The sequence below is a fragment of the Halichoerus grypus genome, chromosome 5, assembly GCF_964656455.1.
Source record: "Halichoerus grypus chromosome 5, mHalGry1.hap1.1, whole genome shotgun sequence".
In the NCBI taxonomy this organism is placed as follows: domain Eukaryota; kingdom Metazoa; phylum Chordata; class Mammalia; order Carnivora; family Phocidae; genus Halichoerus; species Halichoerus grypus.
In genome coordinates, this window is record NC_135716.1 from 166,538,027 (window position 1) to 166,558,358 (window position 20,332).

The 20,332-nt window shown below is 51.1% G+C and overlaps 1 protein-coding gene across 1 annotated transcript; it reads right to left on the reverse strand.

The window, feature by feature from the left end:
* Positions 1–1,392: 1,392 nt before the first annotated feature.
* On the reverse strand, positions 1,393–19,280 carry SESN2 (sestrin 2). The gene is made up of 10 exons (XM_036102575.2): positions 18,809–19,280; positions 12,285–12,350; positions 10,826–11,023; positions 9,911–10,093; positions 9,591–9,803; positions 8,885–9,035; positions 8,291–8,409; positions 7,741–7,931; positions 3,802–3,946; positions 1,393–3,227 (listed from the first exon to the last, which is right to left on the reverse strand). Exons 1-10 carry the CDS (start codon positions 18,899–18,901, stop codon positions 3,141–3,143), a joined length of 1,446 nt encoding a protein of 481 aa, XP_035958468.1. The 5' UTR covers positions 18,902–19,280; the 3' UTR covers positions 1,393–3,140.
* Positions 19,281–20,332: the final 1,052 nt, after the last annotated feature.

Genomic DNA, 20,332 nt, shown 5'->3' on the forward strand with positions numbered 1-20,332 from the left:
GGATGGAGTCCCGCATCAGGCTACCTGCTCAGTGGGGAGTCTGCTTCTCCCTCTGCCTCTGCCCCTCCCCCCTGCTCATGCTCTCTCTCAAATAGATAAAATCTTTAAAAAGCTAAAAAAAAAAAAAAAAGAAACATTTGGCAAAAGGCATTCAATAATGAGACCTGGAGAACTGAAGACATATTGTCTCTGGGGTTTTTTTTGTTTTTTTTTTGAAGATTTTTATTTATTTATTTGTCAGAGAGAGAGAGAGAGCACAAGCACGGGGAGCAGCAGAGGGAGAGGGAGAAGCAGGCTCCTCACCGAGCAAGGAGCCTGATGTGGGACTCGATCCCAGGAGCCTGGGACCATGACCTGAACCGAAGGCAGACGCTTAACGACTCAGCCACCCAGGCGTCCCTTGTCTCTGTTTTTATGGCAGAGGAAACTTGAGGGTCAGTGAAATTAATCAACCCTCCCCCCCAACCCAGGGATAGTAAGTGGCTAAGTCAGGACCAGAATCCAAGTTTTCTATTCCAATCTGTTTTGTTCTCTCACACCTTCTCAAATGACGTTAGAAGGAAGATCAAGTAGACAGAACGCCACAAAAATGAAAAGGGTAAAGGGAAAGGGAATGTGGAGTTAATCAGGGGAGGCTTCCTGGAGGAGACCCAGTTTTCATTTTATGACAGCAGTGTTTAGAGGAAGTGGGAAGCCAACAGAAGAGGTCTTCGTTCTTAGTCATAATGTGGTTTCCCTGATACGCCTACTAGAGTTACCAGTGCCCAGAGAAGCTAAGAAGCTTGACCAAGATCACACAGCTACTAAATGGTGCTGGTACAATGTGGAGGTCACAGCTAACCCTTTTGAGCTGGTTCTGTCTCCTTGGTGGTGGAGAAGTGATGAGAAGCCCGGAAGCATAATGTGGATGGGCAGGGGACACAAGGGGTTCCCAGAGATTCTCAAAAGCCTCCCTCTGTGACAGGGGGAGCCCCGTAGTGGGAAAAGCAACAGGGTGAAATGCTGAGGCCTCGGGGTCAAGGGGACCCTGGTTGGAATCCCAGCTTCACCTGTGTGGCCTCAGCAATGTCACTTTACCCCTGGGTCTAAATTCTCTTGTAAATTCAGAAAAATGGCCTCCAAATACCCAGCGCAAGGCTTAGCGAGAAAAATAACATGGCCATTATTCTTCCACAATGCCAGGCCAGCCACAGATGGGTGGCAGGGCCGGGCACCCAAGGCACAGAATAGACTTTTAATGCCAACCACTCCCCACCCTGCGGTCACTGGACGCAAGTGCCCAGCAGGGGAGGGGGCAGCAGGTCAGGTCCGTGATGCAACCACAGCTCGCTGCTGATGCTTAGAGATGAACCATGACCCTTGCAAATGGAAAAACAGCCCATTAACAAGAAGTACAAAACAAAACCTCAGTGAACTTTTATTTTTCATCATACAGAACTTGTAGCAAAGCCAAAGATTTCTGCACTTGGAACACTAAATCCCCCTCCCTACCCACCCCGGGGGGACATTTACAGAGTCGTCATGTCCCTTCTAGAATCCAAACCCCAATGCCGGGGCCTCTTCCCTCCTGCCCAGCTTCATCGCAGGGAGGGCTCTGAGGCCCGCAGGGGGTGCCCGTCGCTTCCCCATGCCTGCACGGGTGTGAAATGTGGCACGCTGACCAGGCTCCTCTCCTGCCCCTCTCCAGAGGACAGGGTCAGAAGCAGCAGCAGCATGACCCCTGCCTCTCTTCAGTCCCCTCCAAACCGGTCAGAGGGGACACACACTGTCAGAAGGAGGGCAAGGGACATCATCATTCACAGCTTATTTGCTACAGAAAGTGCCTGGGATGGGTCCTTGGCTGCTTCTGCCTCCAAGCAATCCACCTAAAATCGGGGGGGGGGGGGGATGGAAACGGGGGTGGGGGGCTGTCCTAGGAAGGCGGCAGGGCAGAGACGGCCTGCAAGCCTGGGCTATCCCTACAGGCCTTTGAGATTCTGCAAGATGTGCAGTTTGCTGGCGGGCTGGCCTGAGAGGCCGGGCGTAGACTGAGGCATCACAGAAGGTCTCAGCCCCCAGTCCGCAACTGTCTACGTGCAGGTCGAAGAGGTTGGGCAAGTAGCCACGGTCACCTGGCCAGTTTGGGCACAACCCAAACAAGAACCCTGGGGTCTCCTGACTCTCCCTGAGCCCCTGCCTCTGAAGCCACCCAGAAAGGCTCACTTGATGGCAAAGGTGTGTGGCGGCGCCGTGGGAGATAGGAGAGTGGGGTGCCAGCCTCTGCAGGAAGAACAGACTTCTCCCTGTCCTCCCCTCAGCCATTGACTGTGGCTATTGAGGTGAGGCCCTGAAGAACCTCCCCCATAAAGAACCAAAATACAGAGAACTGGTAATACTCCCTCCTCTTCAGAAGGCGAGGGGACCCACAGACACCCCAAACTCTCTAGGAATAATCTACTTCTTTGATGTGCTTGGTATCTCTTCTGGGGCCTCCCACCACCAGGCAGGGGAGAAATGGGTAAGAGGGTGAAGGGGAAGTCAAAGGAGCTAAACCAGGATTAGGGCAACCAGGGAAAAGGGGCCTTCGGGCTGCCTGACAGAACAGGCTTTCGGGGAGCGGAACACACAGACCAGCTGTGACACTGACTTTCACACTGATGGGGGAAGGTAGTGAGATCTGGAAGCGAGGGAGGAGGAGGAAAGGCAAAGCTGCTTGGAGTGTCAGTCCCTGGAGGTCCCTGCCCCTCTCCTTCGCGGCCAGCCAGGGACTTCCCAGTCCCGGAAGGCCCAGTACTGGTGATGCCTGCGGCCCAGCCTGCTGGCACATGAATCTGAGCTCAGCTCATTTCCCTTCCTGTGCCCTCCGCCTCTGGGGTCAGGGGCAGGAAGGAGGGCACGGTCCCTGGGGATCTGCTAGTCCTCTTCCAGCTCCCAGGGGCAGAACTGAGATCCCAGAGTCAGTGCAATGATCCTGTCCATTCCAGTGAGAGAAAAGGAGGGTACGGCTCAGGGGCTGCACGTCACACACAAGCCCACCTCCGGAGCGGGCTGGGAGGGCCTGGGACAGAAAGGGATCGGGGTCTGTCTCCAGACAGAGAAGTCCTTGCAGGGAGGAGGATGCCCCCAGGGGCAGCTGCTCCGGGCCCAGATCCTGCTCGCAGTCAGGTCATGTAGCGGGTGATGGCGCGGAGGGCGTAGAGCAGGGCGGCCTGCATGCGGGCCTCCAGGAGCAGCAAGTTCACATGGACCTGGGGCACAGACAAGGACTTGTTGGCGACTGATGTCACTCCTGGCCATCCCCATCCTTCCCAGACCGCCAGATTCCCGGACCACTCGCCTCATCCTTCTCTCCCATACAGACGCCCTGACCGATCCGAAGGCTCTGAGCCCTTCGGTGCAATGGCAGCTCAGGAATTTCAAACCCATTCATCCCTATCCTGACTAATCTCTTTATCTCACAAAACTAAAAGCAAGAGCTGGCCCTGGGCACTCATGTTCTCATTTCACCCTCCCGGCAACCTTGAATGCAGGCAGGGTTTGCTCTTATTGTAAAGATGACAAGCTCAGGGGGCAAAGTGACTTGCCCAAGGTCACCACGCTACTGAGTGATCGTGTTTGGATTTGAACCCAGGTCCTTCTGGCTGCCCGCTGAGGACCCTGTGAGGCACACTCCCATTTTACAGGTGAATAAACGGAGTCGGAAATCACACAGTGGAGTAGGACTTGAACCCAGGATGGTACACCCAAGTGTCCCAAGCGGCAGAAGACTCAGTCTGGGATACCACATTGGGTCCTGACCCCCTCCTCCCCCAAGGGCTGTACCTTCTCTGAGTGGCGGAAGTGCCTCCAGAAGAGGTTGTACATTCTTCGCGTGGTCTTCTCAGGATAGCAGGCCACCGTCTTGATATAGACCTTGAGGTTCCGTTCCAGGAGCTGGTTCACCTCCCCGTAGTCATAGTCATCATATCTGGATGGGAAGGCCCCGACAGCATCACTCTCCAAGTGACTCCTCTCCCCTACCCCCACCCTACAGAAGGAGGAACAGAGTGTGGCAAGAAAAAGCAGAAAGTAGGAAGCAAGTAGGAGCTTGGTTCCTCTTAGAAAAATAGCTGATGTCATACATCGCAGGCCACTAGATTGGCCAGGGACCACTCCAAAGAATGCAGAGAATGAGCATGCTGTATTGAGTACCAGCCATGTGCTGTGTGGACAAGTACTCATGGAATCCTCAGAAGTACTAGATATGCTGTCTACAGAACTATTATACATAATACACCGCTTTCATCAGCCCCATTATTTTATAGTTGAAAGGGAGATTCAGAGAAGTGAAATCACTTGTCCTGGGAATGGAATTCAAACCCAGCTCTGCCCTGCTCCAAGGTCATATTCATTATAGTAAAGGCCATGGAAAAGGAAGAGAGAAAGGGAAAAAGTGAGTACCACTCATTTCACGGATGGGCAAACTAAGGCCTGGAGAAGGCAATTAACTTGCTCAAAGTCAAAGAGCAAGTTGGTGACAGGTCTAGAAGCCACTTTTGTCCACTCTCCAGTCCAGTGAGCCAGTGAGTCATCACAGATTGGTGTGGATGGGGAAGACTGGTTGAAAACCAGAGGACAGACTGAGTAGACAGAGGCACAGGAGCGAGGACCATGTCGGAGAACGGGGGGCCTGGATCTGGGAGCTGGGCAGGAGCAGCCTGGGCCACACTCTAGGATGCCTGTCCCTTCTCCAGCCCCCTGGAACTGGGAAACTATCAATGACCTGCCAGAGGATGCCCAATTAAGCACAACCGAATCCACTCAGTGAAATAGAATTTACAGCTAGTAATACAGAAACATGCATTTTCTACAGGGAACATGGACCTTTCTAAAAATTTGGGATTTTTTTTTTGGATGCTTGGAGTAAACCATTGAATGAGAAAAGCCAGATCACATGTTCATTAAAATATGTGCACATTTGATTAAATGAGTAAAATAAGTGAAATGAGGAGGGAGAAAATCTTGTGTTTGTAAAATTGTCTTTTTTGGTTATTTGTGCGAGCAAAAAAAGGAGAGAAATACTTGACAATAATAAGAGCAGACGGGATCACAGATATCTTTATTTTCTTCTTTCTGTTATTCCTGTTTCCTAAATTTACTATAAATCTAGCTGTTTCTCTTTAGAAACATCAAACATACTTTTTTTTTTTTTAAGATTTTATTTATTTATTTGACAGAGAGAGACAGAGCGAGAGAGGGAACACAAGCAGGGGGAGTCGGGGAGGGAGAAGCAGGCTTCCCGCAGAGCAGGGAGCCCAATGGGGGCTCGATCCCAGGACCCTGGGATCATGACCTGAGCAAAAGGCAGATGTTTAATGACTGAGCCACCCAGGCACCCCCAAACATACATTTTTAAAAACGTAATAACCATTATAACTCCAACTACACAAAAGCAACTACATTAGAAAGAAGAAAAGCAATGGAGAAAGAATGTGGATGTGGTTGTGAAGTAGCTGAATTTGGAGAAAGGTTTTTTTAGTTCCTTAATTCTTTGACTTTCCCACAATGTTATCAGAGTGAGATTTATTCAAATAAAAAAAAAAAAATTGGTCTGGGGGCACCTGGGTGGCTCAGTCAGTTAAGTGTCCGACTCTTGATCTCAGCTCACCTCTTGATCTCAGGGTTGTGGGTTCAAGCCCTGCATTGGGCTCCACCCTGGGTATGGAGCCTACTTAAAAAATAAATTAAAAAAAATAAATATAAATATATATATTTATATAAATATAAATAAATAGGGCGCCTGGGTGGCTCAGTTGGTTGGGCGACTGCCTTCGGCTCAGGTCATGATCCTGGAGTCCCGGGATCGAGTCCCGCATCGGGCTCCCTGCTCGGTGGGGAGCATCCTTCTCCCTCTGACCCTCCTCCCTCTCATGCTCTCTGTCTCTCATTCTCTCTCACACAAATAAATAAAATCTTAAATAAATAAATAAATAAATAAATAAATAAATCGGGGGGGCGCCTGGGCGGCTCAGTCACTTAAGCCTCCAACTCTTGATTTTGGCTCAGGTCATGATCTCAGGGTTGTGGGATTGAACCCCAGATTGGGCTTATGCTGGGCATGGAGGCTGCTTAAGGTTCTCTCTCCGCCCTTCCCTGCCCTCTAAAAAATAAATTAAAAAAAAAAATTAAAATTAAAAAAATTTTTAAAAAATTGGTCTGTGTATATTCTTGACAAGTAATTTCACACCTGTGGCTCATCTACAAGGACTTAGTGTAAGGCTAGTCAGTGCACATGGTGTTTTTAATAGTGAAAAACTACGAACTATCTACACACCCAACTATTGGGAAGTGGTTGAATTAGATTACATCCATAACGGAACACCATGCAGTGGTTAAAAAGCATAAAGGAGGGGCGTCTGGGTGGTTCAGTTAGTTAAGCATCTGCCTTCAGCTCAGGTCATGATCCTGGGGTCCTGGGATCGAGTCCCACATCGGGCTCCCTGCTCAGCAGGGAACCTACTTCTTTCTTTGCCCCTGCCCTCCCCCCTCCTTGTGCTCTCTCTCGTTTACTCCCTCTCTAAAATAAATAAATAAAATCTTAAATTAAAAAAAAGCATAAAAGATCTAGTCATACTGACAAGGAAGGCAGATCACAATAGATTATTAGGTGAAAAAAAGCAAGTTGTAGAATATATCAAGCATGCTTCCATTAATTTAAAAAATCTACTTAAAAAAATCAGGAAATACTTAGGTAACAAGACGAAAATGTAATTATCACACACTATCCAGAGATAACCATTATAAATTAACATTTTAGTGTGTAGCCTTCCACACATTTTTCATGCATGCACACATTTTTAGCAAAAAAAAGCGGGGAACAAAAGGAAGATCCCGGTTGGTAACCAGGTTTCTTTTTTCTCAACACATTTTGAACACTTTCTTTTTTTTTTTTTTTTAAAGATTGTATTTATTTATTTGAGAGAGAGAATGAGATAGAGAGAGCATGAGAGGGGGGAGGGTCAGAGGGAGAAGCAGGCTCCCTGTTCAGCAGGGAGCCCGATGCGGGACTCGATCCCGGGACTCCAGGATCATGACCCGAGCCGAAGGCAGTCGCTTAACCAACTGAGCCACCCAGGCGCCCTGAACACTTTCTTATAGCAATATAAAGAGACCATTATTATAATTTGTAACAGCTGTATATATATATATTTTTTAAAGATTTTATTTATTTATTTGACAGAGAGAGACACAGCAAGAGAGGGAACACAAGCAGGGGGAGTGGGAGAGGGAGAAGCAGGCTTCCTGCGGAGCAGGGAGCCCGATGCGGGGCTCGATCCCAGGACCCTGAGATCATGACCTGAGCCGAAGGCAGACGCTTAACGACTGAGCCACCCAGGCGCCCCAATTACAGCTGTATATTTTTTCACTGAGTGGATTTAACGTTATTTAAAGTCTCCTACTGATGGGCATTTATGTTGTCCTTATTTATTTAAGAGAAGAACTCGTACTTGGAATGGAAATACATACTCTCTTTCCCTCTCTCTCTCTCTCTGTAGGTATCTCCACAGTTATCTCTAGGGGGTAGGAGTAAAGAGTTTCACTTACAAGGGTTAAACAGCAGCACATCTATTATCTTTTATAATCAGCAACAAGATGAATTTGCTTTGAAAAATAGTATAGGCAGGAAGAAGGGAAAAGAAAAAATGAAACAGAAGAGGAAACAGCTCTGAGCTCAGCCTGAGGACTGGTGCATATGTGCACTGGAGGAGGGGCTGTACTCACCTAATACCGAAGACACAGTGGATGTAGTTCCAGATGGCCCTGCGGAGCACGGAGGTGTCTACTCCCCTGTGCATGGCCATGGTGTTGTAGGTTAGGCTGCAGGCTGCCTGGAACTTTTCATCCAGCAGCTGCCCACCCTCAGGGTAAAGCCGCTGGATCAGTGAATAGCCATGGTCTTCCCAGGTATAATCCTGAGAAACGTGGGAAGGCGTCAGAGAGTAGAATCTTCGGGGCCCACGTCTGGCCATAGGGACCCCATCCTCTGGCTACAACTTTGCTCTCCATAGTGTGTCTTTCCAGCCCCACAAATCTAACCTGCTGCTTGGCTGGGGCCGAAGAAGCCAAGGAGAATGTACCTTGGTGATTTTCTCCCTGTGATCAGGATCCCCTGAGCTTAGGGCACAGGTGGGTCCTGTTATGATCTAGGGTCTCCCATTTCCCTCGTGGAATCTTGAGGGAGAAGGTGCCCGACTCTCTAACCACTCAAACCATCCACCCCCTGCTTGTCTGTAAACCCAGAGCAATGCCAAGAATAGCCTGGAGAGCCTACCTGGGCACGGAAGGTGGGGGGCGCTTCAGCCCCTCGCCGGGTGAAGTCCTCATATCCAAAAGTGGGGTCCTCCACAAAGCATAGCATGTCTGGGTGTGGAGAGGGCTCCAGGATGTCAGCTAAGGATGTCAGAAAGAGGCCACCGTGAGGCCAAGGCACGGAGTATAGGGCATCTACTCCTGATTAATCAATAGGTGGCTGGGGGGAGATGAGGCAGGCCCATGGACCTGGGGGATAAGGCCCCCGGTAATATTAGCAACCCTAACAACAGTAGTCCTTTATGGAGCCGCTTACTCTGTGCTAAGAGCTTTGCTTCCATTGTCCCATTTACCCCACAAACCAATCCTTCACATGGGAGGAGACGGATGCCCTGAGATAGGAAGTAATCAGGGGTCGCATTGCCAGAAGGGCTGACAGGTCACGATTCAAACCCAGGTCTGACCCTAAAGCCCATGCTCGGAACCTCTTAGAAGTGGTTGAGACATGGCTGCCTCCAAAATACAAGAGGCGCCGTGCACGGAGATGCCTTCTCCCCAGTAGAGATGGTGTAGGAAGGGGGCAGTCCCTGGACCCGGGATGCCTATGGGCCTGTACCTGAGGGAGTCACCAGAAGGCTCTCGGACTTCTCCAGCTCAAAGCGGCTCTCCATCTCCTCCTGGGACGCTCCCTCATCCCGTAACAGGCTCTCCTGCAGCTGCCTCATGCGTTCCATCAAAGCTTCCACGTCCCGGGCAGCCTCAAAGCCCTGGAGGAGGGACCCAGTGGTGATGGTTTACTCCTCGGCCCCAGGAAACTCCACACATCCTTCCCACAAGCCAGGCCTTCCCGAGTGATTGCAAAGGCCTACTGCTCCTGAGGCAGTCTCTGTGCTGTGGGCAGCTCGCATGGTCTGTGTTTTCCAAAACGAAGTTTAAGAAGCTACGGGACAGGCATGTCTTCTCTGAGCATCAACTTCTCTCACAGGAAAGGGATTGTTAAAGTATCTATAATTTTATATTAAAACAAACAAGACCACCTTATAGAGTAAGAGGCAAACTTTGTAAAGTGCTAATACCCAGGAGACCTTAAGCCTATGACGCAACATGCTGAAGGGCCCACCACGCGGTTATTTCATTTAATCCTCACAACCACTATGAAGTAGGGGTTTTCAGCCTCATTTCACAGATGAGCAAACTGAATCTCAAAGTCAACTAACTTTTCTGAGGCCTCTCAGTGTGAGATAGGGAAGCCCTGGCTTCCATCCAAGGACCAGAGGCCATGCTTGCTTCCTCTCCCCACAAGACCCAGGCCCATGACTTACCCCAGAGTTGTTCATTGGGTCCCTGCTGGGGGGGCTGCTCTGCTCACTGGGGGGTGAAGGTGCCTGGGGGGCAGGGCTGCCCTCCGAGTCCCCCTCAGGGAGGATGCCACAGCCAAACACGAAGGAGGCCAGTGAGTGGCAGTGCGTGAGCAGGACCAGGGCCTGGATGAGCTCGGCCAGAGACCAGCTGTGCTCGCCCGTCTTCAGCAAGGCCTAGAGAGGAAAGAAGGCCAGACTTGCTCAGTGCCTGGCCCTGGGCTGATTGCCTGACATGCCCCAGCCCGGCCCCTGTGCTCCCTGTGCCCCTCTGCCCTTGGCACCTGGATGTGCTCCTTGGTGATGAGCCACGGCCGGTGTGCCAGCAGCTTGTTGATCTCACTGAGCTTGCGGAGCTTCTCCGGGGCCCGATGGAGACCAAGCAGCCACTCTGGGTCACCGCCAGTCTGCAGAAACTCAGCCATGTGGGAACCCACCAGGTAGGAACACTGGTGGCGGGCGGCAGCCTGTGGAGGGGGTGGACAGAGCCTTGTTCAGGGCGGATGCCCCACGGAGGGAGAAATCGCAGGCCTCACTGTTGCCAGGGAGGCAGGACACTTAGGTCCTAACCCAGCTCCGCTAGTTTGCTGTCCTCCTTGGGCAGGTCACCTGACTCTTTTGTGCCTCAGTTTCCTGATTCTGACTAAAAATGCCTCTCTGGGGCGCCTGGGTGACTCAGCTGATTAAGCATCCAACTCTTTTTTTTTTTTTTTTAAAGATTTATTTATTTATTTATTTGAGAGAGAGAATGAGATAGAGCATGAGAAGGGGGAGGGTCAGAGGGAGAAGCAGACTCCCCGCTGAGCAGGGAGCCCGATGCGGGACTCGATCCCGGGACTCTGGGATCATGACCTGAGCCGAAGGCAGTCGCTTAACCAACTGAGCCACCCAGGCGCCCTAAGCATCCAACTCTTGATATCAGTTCAGGTGTTGATCTATCTCAGGGTCGTGAGTTCAAGCCCCGCATTGGGCTCCATCCTGGGTGTGGAGCCTACTTAATTAAAAAAAAAAAAAAAAAAGCTTCTCTTCAGAATCCAAAATTCTGTGGATGATCAGATAAAGTTAGGGCTTTCCTCTGCTCTGGGTGGCCTCTCCTCCTGGCCTATGAAATGAATTCAGGAAGCACCCAGCAAAGAGATCTAAAGACCAAATTCCCCCACGTGGCCAACCCTACAAGAGTTGGGCTCAGACAGGCTCACCATGATGGCAATGTAGTGGCGCCAGGAGCTGGCCAGGGGCCCATCCGTGTGCATCAGGAGGTGGTGCAGGCGCCAGAAGCAGCTAAGGTAGTCAGGGTGGAGGCCCATCACCACCGCCACGTTGTCCACCCGGCCCGAGGACATCAGTGCCTCCAGCCGCAGGTGCTGCTCCAGGCTCCCCGCGCCCTCCTGAAGGACCTGCCAAGCAAAGGGGAGAGGGTGGGTTCCCGTCCCGCGCTCCGCGCCAAAGAGACCGACGTACTGATTGCATTGGGACTATAACAGCCAAGAAACTAAAAATGACCACCATGTCCAAAAAAAGGAAAAGAGGGGAGGAAAAGATAATTCATTACGTGATTTCCTCGCTCAAGATTACAGATCTAGCAAGTGACAGAACGTGGATTCAGAATCGGATTAGCTCCAGAGCCTATTTATTTCCTTCATTATAAAAGAGGACCGCTTATTTACAAATGAAAAAATAAAATACAAGAATAATACTTGAGTTGAAAATTCCGGGCTAGATATAAATAATCAGCAGGTGGTTGTTTGCTTTCCATTTACAAAGGGTGGAGAAGGAACTGGGGGAGGGGGGGTAGGTTAGACATTTGTTAACAGCTCATTAACTACTTGGCTACACATTTAGGAGAGCAAACAGGACGACAAAACATTTGTTTTTGTTCACTGAAGGCCAAAGAAATAGGAGGAAACTATTATTTTAAAATTTTTCTGCGCATGGATTTTGAAGGTATCCCCACCTCCCCCAAACCCACGCTAGAATGTCAGCTCCGCGATGGCAAGGATTTGTGTCTGTCTTGTTCTCTGTTGTATCCCAGCACCTACAACAGTGCCTGACATAGATTAATCATTCAGTCGATGTCTGTTAAATAAATGAATGAATGATCTGACTCAGTGGATGAATGATATCTCTTGTATTAAGTGACAAAAATAAAGAATATGACAACAACCCCCTCCCCCAAATGTTGTAAACTATGACCTTGGTTCATATGACAGAAAGTCCAAGAAACAGTGATAAACAGTTAAGTAACAGTGATTACCTCTGTGGGAGGTGAGATTACAGGAGACTCGAGCTTTCTGAGACATTAAGAATTTTCTTATAATGAATATTACTTTTGAAGTTGAAAAAAAATGTCATATACGTATAGTCAAGGAAGAGCAGTTAATACAGCTAGTTCTCTCTTCTTAAAGAAGAACAGGCCTTGTTCTGGGAACCAAAAGTTTGTTCATTACCTGGCTGTGTCATTATCACTTTATCTCTTTGAGCCTGTTTCTTCCCAGCAACGTGGGGTTGATATGCATGCTTCACAGAGCTGTTTGTGGGTTAAATGAGTCAGGAACCTGAAGCTGCTATTTCAAGAGACAGGAAAAGACCCCCAACCACACAATGTCCCATGTCCTTTCTTCCCAGGGACCAAGAATTCCTAACCCCTTCCAAGCTTACCTCCTCTACCGGGATGAAGGCACTGGGCCCTCGAGGGCCTCGCCGAGCCCGGCTTTCCCTCTGCTCCTAGAAGGAAACACATCATGGTTATTGGAGGTAAAAGGGAGGACTAGGAGTATAGTTACCTCTCCAGCTTTCTCCTTCTACCCAATGGGCCGCACTGAGCTTTTAAAACCACCCTTTTGGTACACCCTGCATGGAGGAGTCAGGTGGGAGATATACACCTGTTGGCAGGTGGAGAAAGGGTAAGCAAGAAAGAGGGCTCACCCCACAGGCTGAGTTCTTCAGGAACTGGGCAGGGACCCAGGAACCCCAGGGGCATGGGGAAGGGAAATATACAGCCACCATGGTGCACACCTCTCTAGGAGGCCACCGTTTTAGCAGCCCTGGAGATCCCATACAAGAAACCCCCTCATTTGCATCCTGCAGCCAGGTTAGCAAGTACCTTAGATGTCTATGATACGGCCTCAACTGCTCTCCACTTGTCACTTCTTCATCTCTCCCACCACCACCACCTCACAGACTATAACCATCTCTTGTCTGGACCGCCACCCACAGCCTCACCAATGGTCTCCCTCCCTCCCCTGCCCTGTCCTCTCCTACCGATCCTCTCCTAGATTAACAAAACAAATGAATAAGGAAACCATCCTCCCTGAACTACACCTCTAGAACTAGAAGCACATGCAGTGAGTCCATGACACTGGTGGTTTCTAGGAGGGCAAATTTCTGCAGCCAAACGAAATTTTCTCAAGTGCAAATCTGATCAACTGGCTTAAAACCCCGCCTCTAGCTCCCATAGCCTTCCAGGCAAATCAGTGGTTCAGCCCTACTGTTCTCCCACTGGTCACTCCTTTTGCAAAACTAACTCATCGTCTTCCAGGGTCTGGGAACCTTCTTCTGACCCTCAGCTGTGACCCTACAATTCCTGGTGCTTTTGCTTCTGAAAACATTGTGTTGTAATTGTCCTGTGCCAGATCACATTTTGTGGAGAGCAGGGCCAGGTCACTCACACCAACCTGTGAATCAAGAAAACAGAGAAAGCAGAGCAGAGTGGAGGGAAGGCTGACAGAAGCCACTATTCTGATGCCATGTTTTGGAGGAGCCTCTTCGGAAACCATCAGTCATGTACTCACTAAATCTGCTCCTAGTCTGAGAGGTGGGGTTCAGAGAGGATGTTTTATTTATTCATTTGTTTTGGTAACTGGGAGGGGGCTCTCAGTACTAGCCTTGGAAACAGCTGACCCAAACCAGAGTCATGCCCTCACCGGACAGAGACAGCGTCCCCCTAACTCTCCCCTCCTCATTGGAAACCAGATTGAGTATCAATCCCTAGGGTTCCAGGGACTAAAGATTGTAATTGAACCTTCCTTCTCAGATGGCCAAAGACCCCTGAGGGAGGCAGAACTCTGGGACTCTCAAAGACCACACAAAAAAGAACATATGGGATCTGGACGTCCCAGGTCCGAGTACCAATTCTGCTACTAACTTGCTGTGTGACTTTGAGAAAGTGACCTAGACTCTCTGGGCCTTAATCTTGGACGAAGAAGGTAGCTGGGCTAATTGCTTAGGCCCCTTTCAGCCCACACTTCTGGAAGTTACCAGGCCAGGCCGGTCCAAGTCCAGCACAGAAATCCCAGCAATCTCTAAGTACTCTTTCAGCTTCCCTCCTCCCTCACCAAAGAAAAAAAGCCTAACAGCTCTGTCTAGTAGGAGATAAGGACTGCTGACTCCACAATCTGGGCCTCTCCCTCAGGGGACCTGAGGACAGATAGAAAACCATAGCCTGGGGAGGGGGGAGAGGGCTGGGGGAGGGGGGCCTGGAGGGCCCCCCCAGGGTGCTGGGGAGGTACAGGGAACCCCCTGTAGCCTTGGGAACCCCTTCTTACTCTAAAATTTGCCCCAAGACCTGTCAAGGCAAGGAACTGATACCTGTGGGTCTTTAGGTGGTAAATCTGGACCCACCATTTTCAGTCGTGATGATGATGGTGATGGTGACAGCCACGATAATTATAGAGTACATTTAAAAGATACGAGCTCTTGGCCCAGAATACCTGGGCTCATGTGACAACTCCACCACCTATTATCTGCTAGTTATGGGAGCCTCAGTTTCCCTATCAAATAATGGGGATAATAGTACCCACTCTCACTGGGCAGTCATGAGGATTTAATGAGATAATGCCCTACAGCCTTTACCTCAGTACCTCTATCACCAGAAGCACTTAATAAAAGTCAGCAGTCAGCGATCATTAACCTCGGTGTAATTTCAAACAAGGGCTTTTCAGCTGGAGCAGTACAAAGCCCCTTTGAAAAGCTTTTAAAAAGATGCCAATGCCAAGGTCCCACCTCCAGCAATTCTAATTTAATTGGGTGGGGCCCAGCATAATTTACAGCGAAGGTGGAGGGCCACTGTTTCACACCCTTTATTGATCATTTTCTCAAGTATAAGGCACTGTGCTAAGTGCTTTCCAGGTGGAAACTGAATTAATTTGTTCATTCAACAAATATTTTTGATGACTACAACGCAGGCAGCTACAGGAGTGAAAAGACAGGCTCAGCCTTCACAGAATTTATGATCTAAAGGAGAATGACAGATGATGAATAGGGTTTCAAAGCACAGATTGTATAAAGTAAATGAAATAGAGCGACAAGAGAGTGTATGATGGGGTGGGGGTGCACCATATATTAGTCTGAGGAGACAAGGAAAGCTACTGGGGAGGTAACCTTTGTGTTGATATCTAAATATCAAACATCTAGAAGAGTTGATGAGAAGGCAGCAGGGCCCATAAAGATTTAGGGGACCAGTATTCCAGCCAAAGGGAACAGAAAACACAAAATCCTGAAGGCAAGACCACGTAGATTCCAATCCAGAGCTCCAATACCCTGAAAGCGTCTCTGACCCCGACACCCAGAACTTTAGGAGAAGCAGACAGGGCAGGGTCCCGCTGCCAAGGGATGATACCTCCAAATCAGCCCTCCCCTATTTCCTGGGGTAGGAAGTCATAATAACAATGGTAGGTAGCACCACTGATTACCATCAGCTAGGCATTTCGCTGCACTTAAAGGTAGGATCTACTACTACTCCTAGGACTCCCATTTTACAGATGATGATTGAGTTTCAGCGAGGTCAAGTCAGGCTTTGCACCTGGGGTTCACCAGGGGTTCACCAGGAGCTCCTCCTCCTTGCCCCCGTTCCCTGAGATTCACTGCTCCCAGACACGGCACCTGCATACTGTGTTTTTCCTTACTTGGAGGGCACACACTGGATCTAGAGCTGGAGCTGTTCCCCCAGTAACACTGAAGTCAGAGGGCCCTCTCGGTGGCCACTGAGCGGGGAGGGCTTCAGGCAAGTTGTAAAAAGAGGATAATCACCCCTCAAGCTCAGTGCCTGGTGCCTAATTTAAACACTCGCTAAATGTTATTTTTTATATTAGCTCAGGCATTTGCACACAGGTTCCATCTACTCTTCATCAGTTTGGGGCTGGGGGTAGGGGTCTCTATGTTGCATCGAAGGAAGGATTAAGATTCCAAAGTTTAGGGCGCCTGGGTGGCTCAGTTGGTTAAGCGACTGCCTTCGGCTCAGGTCATGATCCTGGAGTCCCTGGATCGAGTCCCGCATCAGGCTCCCTGCTCGGCAGGGAGTCTGCTTCTCCCTCTGCCCCTCCCCCCTCTCATGTGCTCTCTCTCATTCTCTCTCTCTCAAATAAATAAATAAAATCTTTAAAAAAAAAAAAAAAAGATTCCAAAGTTTAAGCACCAGCCGACAAGTGGCCAGCCTGAGATGTGAGCTCAGTTCAGTTTGGCTTCCACGGGTTCTGTCCACCACCCACATCAGCCTCTCGGAGTAGCCCCAGTCTTTACTCTCGATATCCTATCCAGAGCCTGCAACCCCCCAGGACTCAGCTACACACACCTATGAAGTCACTCTGCCAGCCGGGAAGGGGCAGAGACTCCCCATACCCCACTCCACGGGCAGCTGTCTGCAGAACTTACGTACCTGTCTGAGTTTACACAGGAGAGGGAGATGCGTAGCCCAAGCAGCCTCTTACCTCCAGCCTTGGAAGGAGGGGGTGTGAGTGGTGCCATGGGCTGGGCACTGGGCTAAGTGCTTTACACATATGATCTGGCTGCTTTCTCACAACTACCCTGAGGGAAATAGGGCTTATTGTTCCTTCTTCAGAGACCGCTCACTGAGGCTCTTTCTGAGTCCTGCTCCAGACTGCAGAGCTCAGATCTGGCTTCGAAGCACGCACAGGTCACAAGGGTCAGTTAAGCCAACAAGGGGCAAAGAGTTAGGAGCACTTCTTAGGTGCTAAGAACAGTGCTGGGGATGTGACCTACAGAATGTTTCTAGTCTAGCAAAGGAGACACACAACATGCCGATCACATGACTGTTACACTATCATTGGGATTAAAGCCCCAGCCACTGAGAAGAGGGACTGAAAGAGGGTATGCACAAGGGACTTTTCAGGTGGGGGAGGGAAAGCTTCCCTGAGGAAGTGATGTTTGAGGAAGTGATGCTAGAGCCCAAGAGGGCTCTAAATACATACTACCAGTCCTAGAGTGAAGTCCTAGAGTCTGTAGGCCTTGACCCCTTTAGGTTAAGGGCATGTGGTGAAGTGATGGGAGTTGAGGGGCTTGTACATTTGGGTGTCCCCTTGGGCATCAGGCTCTGTAAGTTCAGCGCCCTACTGTCTTCTAAGGATTCTGCTTAAAGCAGACATCTTCCCAAGGTCCTCTTTTTCTTCAGAGACAAGAGTATGTGGAAAGGGTTCAGATATCACCATCTTTCCCTTGCTGCTGACAAGTGGCTTCCACCTAGAGGCCACTCCCTTAGAGCCTGCCCAGACCACCTGGGGCACTCACTTCTCCCCAAGCCACTTCCCAGAGAGGGATGGGCCAACTCTCACCTCAGGCAAGAGGGACAGGTTCAGGCACCCCATTGTGACACACTCTGGGGAAAGGGAAATGACCACATTCTAATGATACCCAGCATCTCTGACTCAGTTACTATGTTCCAGGCACTGTGCTTTAGCCTTTGCTTGTATTCTGTCATTTCTCCCAGCAATCCTGAGAGATACTATCAAATCTCCATGGGAAGAAATCGCAGACGGGAGAAATGATCACTTGGCCAAGGTCACACAGCGAGTGAATGGGAGGGCTGGGATATGTGTTCTCAATAATAATACGACTCCCCCTGACCCCCACCAGAAAGAAATGGACTCTAAGTGACCTGGTTAGAGCCACTCAGCAGAGAAATGACAGGAGTGGGTTTCATTCTTCCACCTGGGGTTCTTAAACCATGATGGGGGGAGGGTAAACAAGCTCACAGAAAACCCAGGACACAAACCATCCACCGCTGGAGGTAGGACCCCTAGAAACCAAGCGGCTCAGAGAAGGGCAGCGATTTTCCCAGGGTCACACAGTTTAGGACTAGCACTTGTCGCACTCCCAGGCCCAGCAAGACACTTGCACCATGCTCCAGGCCTGGAAACTAAAACAAACAAAACTCTCTGTAGTGCCAAGCACACTAGGGATTCCTAGAGATGCCCAGGCCAAAGAATGAGCTACTTGGTCGGGCCAGTGAAGGAAGTCTCTCCACAGCCCCTCCTAGGCCTCAATTTCCTCATTCTGGGAAATGGGGCTATAGTGTAGCTCCTGTTTTGCTAGTTTAGTACTAAGGACTCAGAAAAGGCAAAGCCCGGAGACCAGCATCTAATAGGTGCTTGAGAAATGATAAGGTGTTCATTGTCGGTGGTGGTTGTGCTGGTGGTGATGGGAGCGGGGAGGAGGCAGGAGGTGTGTCAGATTAGGCCCAGCCCATTCCTAGCTTTACTGCAGAGTCCCTGCGAAACAAACTTCTGCGACCTCAGACCACTTAGTAGGGCGCAGCCTAATCCGCGCTTGCCTTCGGGAGCCCCGTCCAGGGTTTCTCCCCTTTTCACCCAGCTTCGGCCGCCGCGTACCCCGCAGCCAGCCAAGGCCCCGGAACGCCCGCGCTCCCCCGCTCCAAATCGGGGGTGCAGGTGTGGGCGGGGGACGAGGTCGACCTTCACTGGCAAGTCCCGGGTGCCTCAATCCCCGCACTGGGAGATTGGAATGGGGACGTATCCTAGAAAGAGTCCTCCGCCCGCCAGCCCCAGCCTAGAGGAAGGGAATCTGCGGAAGGGGGCGGGGAGGAGGAGTGGTCGGGCCGCCGCGGCCGGGATTTGCCTGGACTTGAAGATTCTCCGGTCAAGAGCCCAAACCCAAGATAATCTCGAGAAGGCCCCCCTCTCATTGGCCAGGAGTCCGAGGGAGCCAGGGAAGGTTCCACAGCCCCGGGGGGAGGGGGAGGGGGCGGAGAGGGCCGAGGCAGCCAGTTGATGCAACCCCATTCCTAGGTTACGCGCTCCACTTCCCCCCTCCCCGAGCCCCGGGCGTTGTGGAGGGGTGGGGGGTGCGCTCAGACTCAGCTCGGGATAGCCCGAAGCTCGGCCGCAGCTCGGGGCTCAAGGGGAGAGTGGCGTCGCTCGGCCGCTGCTTACCTCTCCGGCCCCGGGGCCGCCGCCGCCACCGCCCGGGGCGAACGGCAGGTAGCCCTTCAGCTCTGCGCGGCACTCGGAGTCTGCAACGATCATGGTGTGTGCCAGGATCCGGCCACTGCTCGCCGGCGACCCGTGCACCCCAGGGGGTTTGGGACGGACGCACACAGGAAGCCGGGATTGGGGGCCGCTGGGGAGGTTCTAGAGCCCCGGGGTGTCTCTCGGGGTTCCAGAACGCTCCGAAAGCCCAGAACCCGCGAACAGCCGCTCCTCCGCTGGACTCTCCCCTCGGCCGGCTTCTGGAACGGTGAATGGCCTCAGGAGCCTGGGATTGGCCGCGGCCCAGGGGTTTTCACGGCCCGGAGTGCCTCGGAAGTCCGCAGTGGCCACGGCTGCTCGCCAACCCAGCCCTCTTCAGCATCCCCGCCGCGGAACTGCCAGCGCTCGCCCGGCTCTGACACCAGCAGCGCCACTCAGCCTGCTGCGGTCCCCGGGGGAGGGCGGGGACACAAAAGCCCCGCGCCGCAGCCAATCAGGTGCCTGTTTCCCGGGGAGGCGGGGGCGACACCGCCCCCTGGAGCCGACTGCTCGGCCAATCGGCACCGGGAAGCGCCCTGGAACTCTGGGAGCTGTAGTCAGCCCCGGATGAATGCTGCAAACTTTTGCAAAAGGGTTTAGTCAGATTGTTGGCAATATCAGCCTAGAGTGACAGCCAAGAGAGTCATTAGGGCTGCGTGATGAAACGGGACTTCACCGGGCTGGGCCGGAGAGCCGGGTGTGAAATCCCTCCCAACTACGTTCTTCAGTTTTTCAGTTCCTGCAGGGACTGGTTAGGGTTAGGAGAGCTCGTGCTAATTACAGAGCTGAACCCCAGATATTTGAAGATTAGAGGGCACAGCTCTGTCCCCCTGGCCTCCGGGAGAGCTCCATCTTAAAATGTACCAGGCATGGGGAATCCATCTTAGCTGTGGAGTCCCTGGAAAAGCCATTCATCGAAAGGTCCTTGGCAACGCCAAGGAACAATCCCTATGCTGCAGTTTCCTCTCTTTTGCTTCCTTGGGGCCTCCTCCAGTCCTATCTTCCAGCCCTGCCACTCCCTTTCTAGAAACTTTGAGACAAGGTGTTCTCCTGGGTCTTTTCTCACATCTCTCTCTCTGGCCACTCCTTCTCTGACTCCCTGGAACGTGGGTGTTCCCCAGTTTCTGTTTTTATCCCTCCTCTCTCCAGACACTCTGGCCCTCCCTGATCTCATCCATTTCCTGGGCTTCAGTGTTCCATTTGGGAGTAAGTTGCTTCCACCAGCACCTCAGCACCTCAAAGTGAATTCACCTCCTGTTCCCTTCCCACAGTCTCTTCCGTCAGTTTTTCTTTAGACCTTCACATTTTGTTTCCATCTAAAAGTCACTGTTTCCTCTGGATAGAGAATCCTGGGTGGGCTAGATGACCTCCAGATTTCCCTCTGAGACTTTCTGAGACTTACCATTCCAAGGATGACACTCTGATTTGGTCTCCTGCCTCCAGCTCTTG

Coding starts and splice junctions, on each gene's coding strand:
- SESN2 (XM_036102575.2), bottom strand. CDS start 18,901: ATGATCGTTGCAGACTCCGAGTGCCGCGCAGAGCTGAAGGGCTACCTG. Junction 10,094..10,825: donor GCCACTACATTGCCATCATG/GTGAGCCTGTCT, acceptor CCCCCTCCACAG/GCTGCCGCCCGCCACCAGTG. Junction 3,228..3,801: donor ACTTCCGCCACTCAGAGAAG/GTACAGCCCTTG, acceptor TCTGTGCCCCAG/GTCCATGTGAACTTGCTGCT.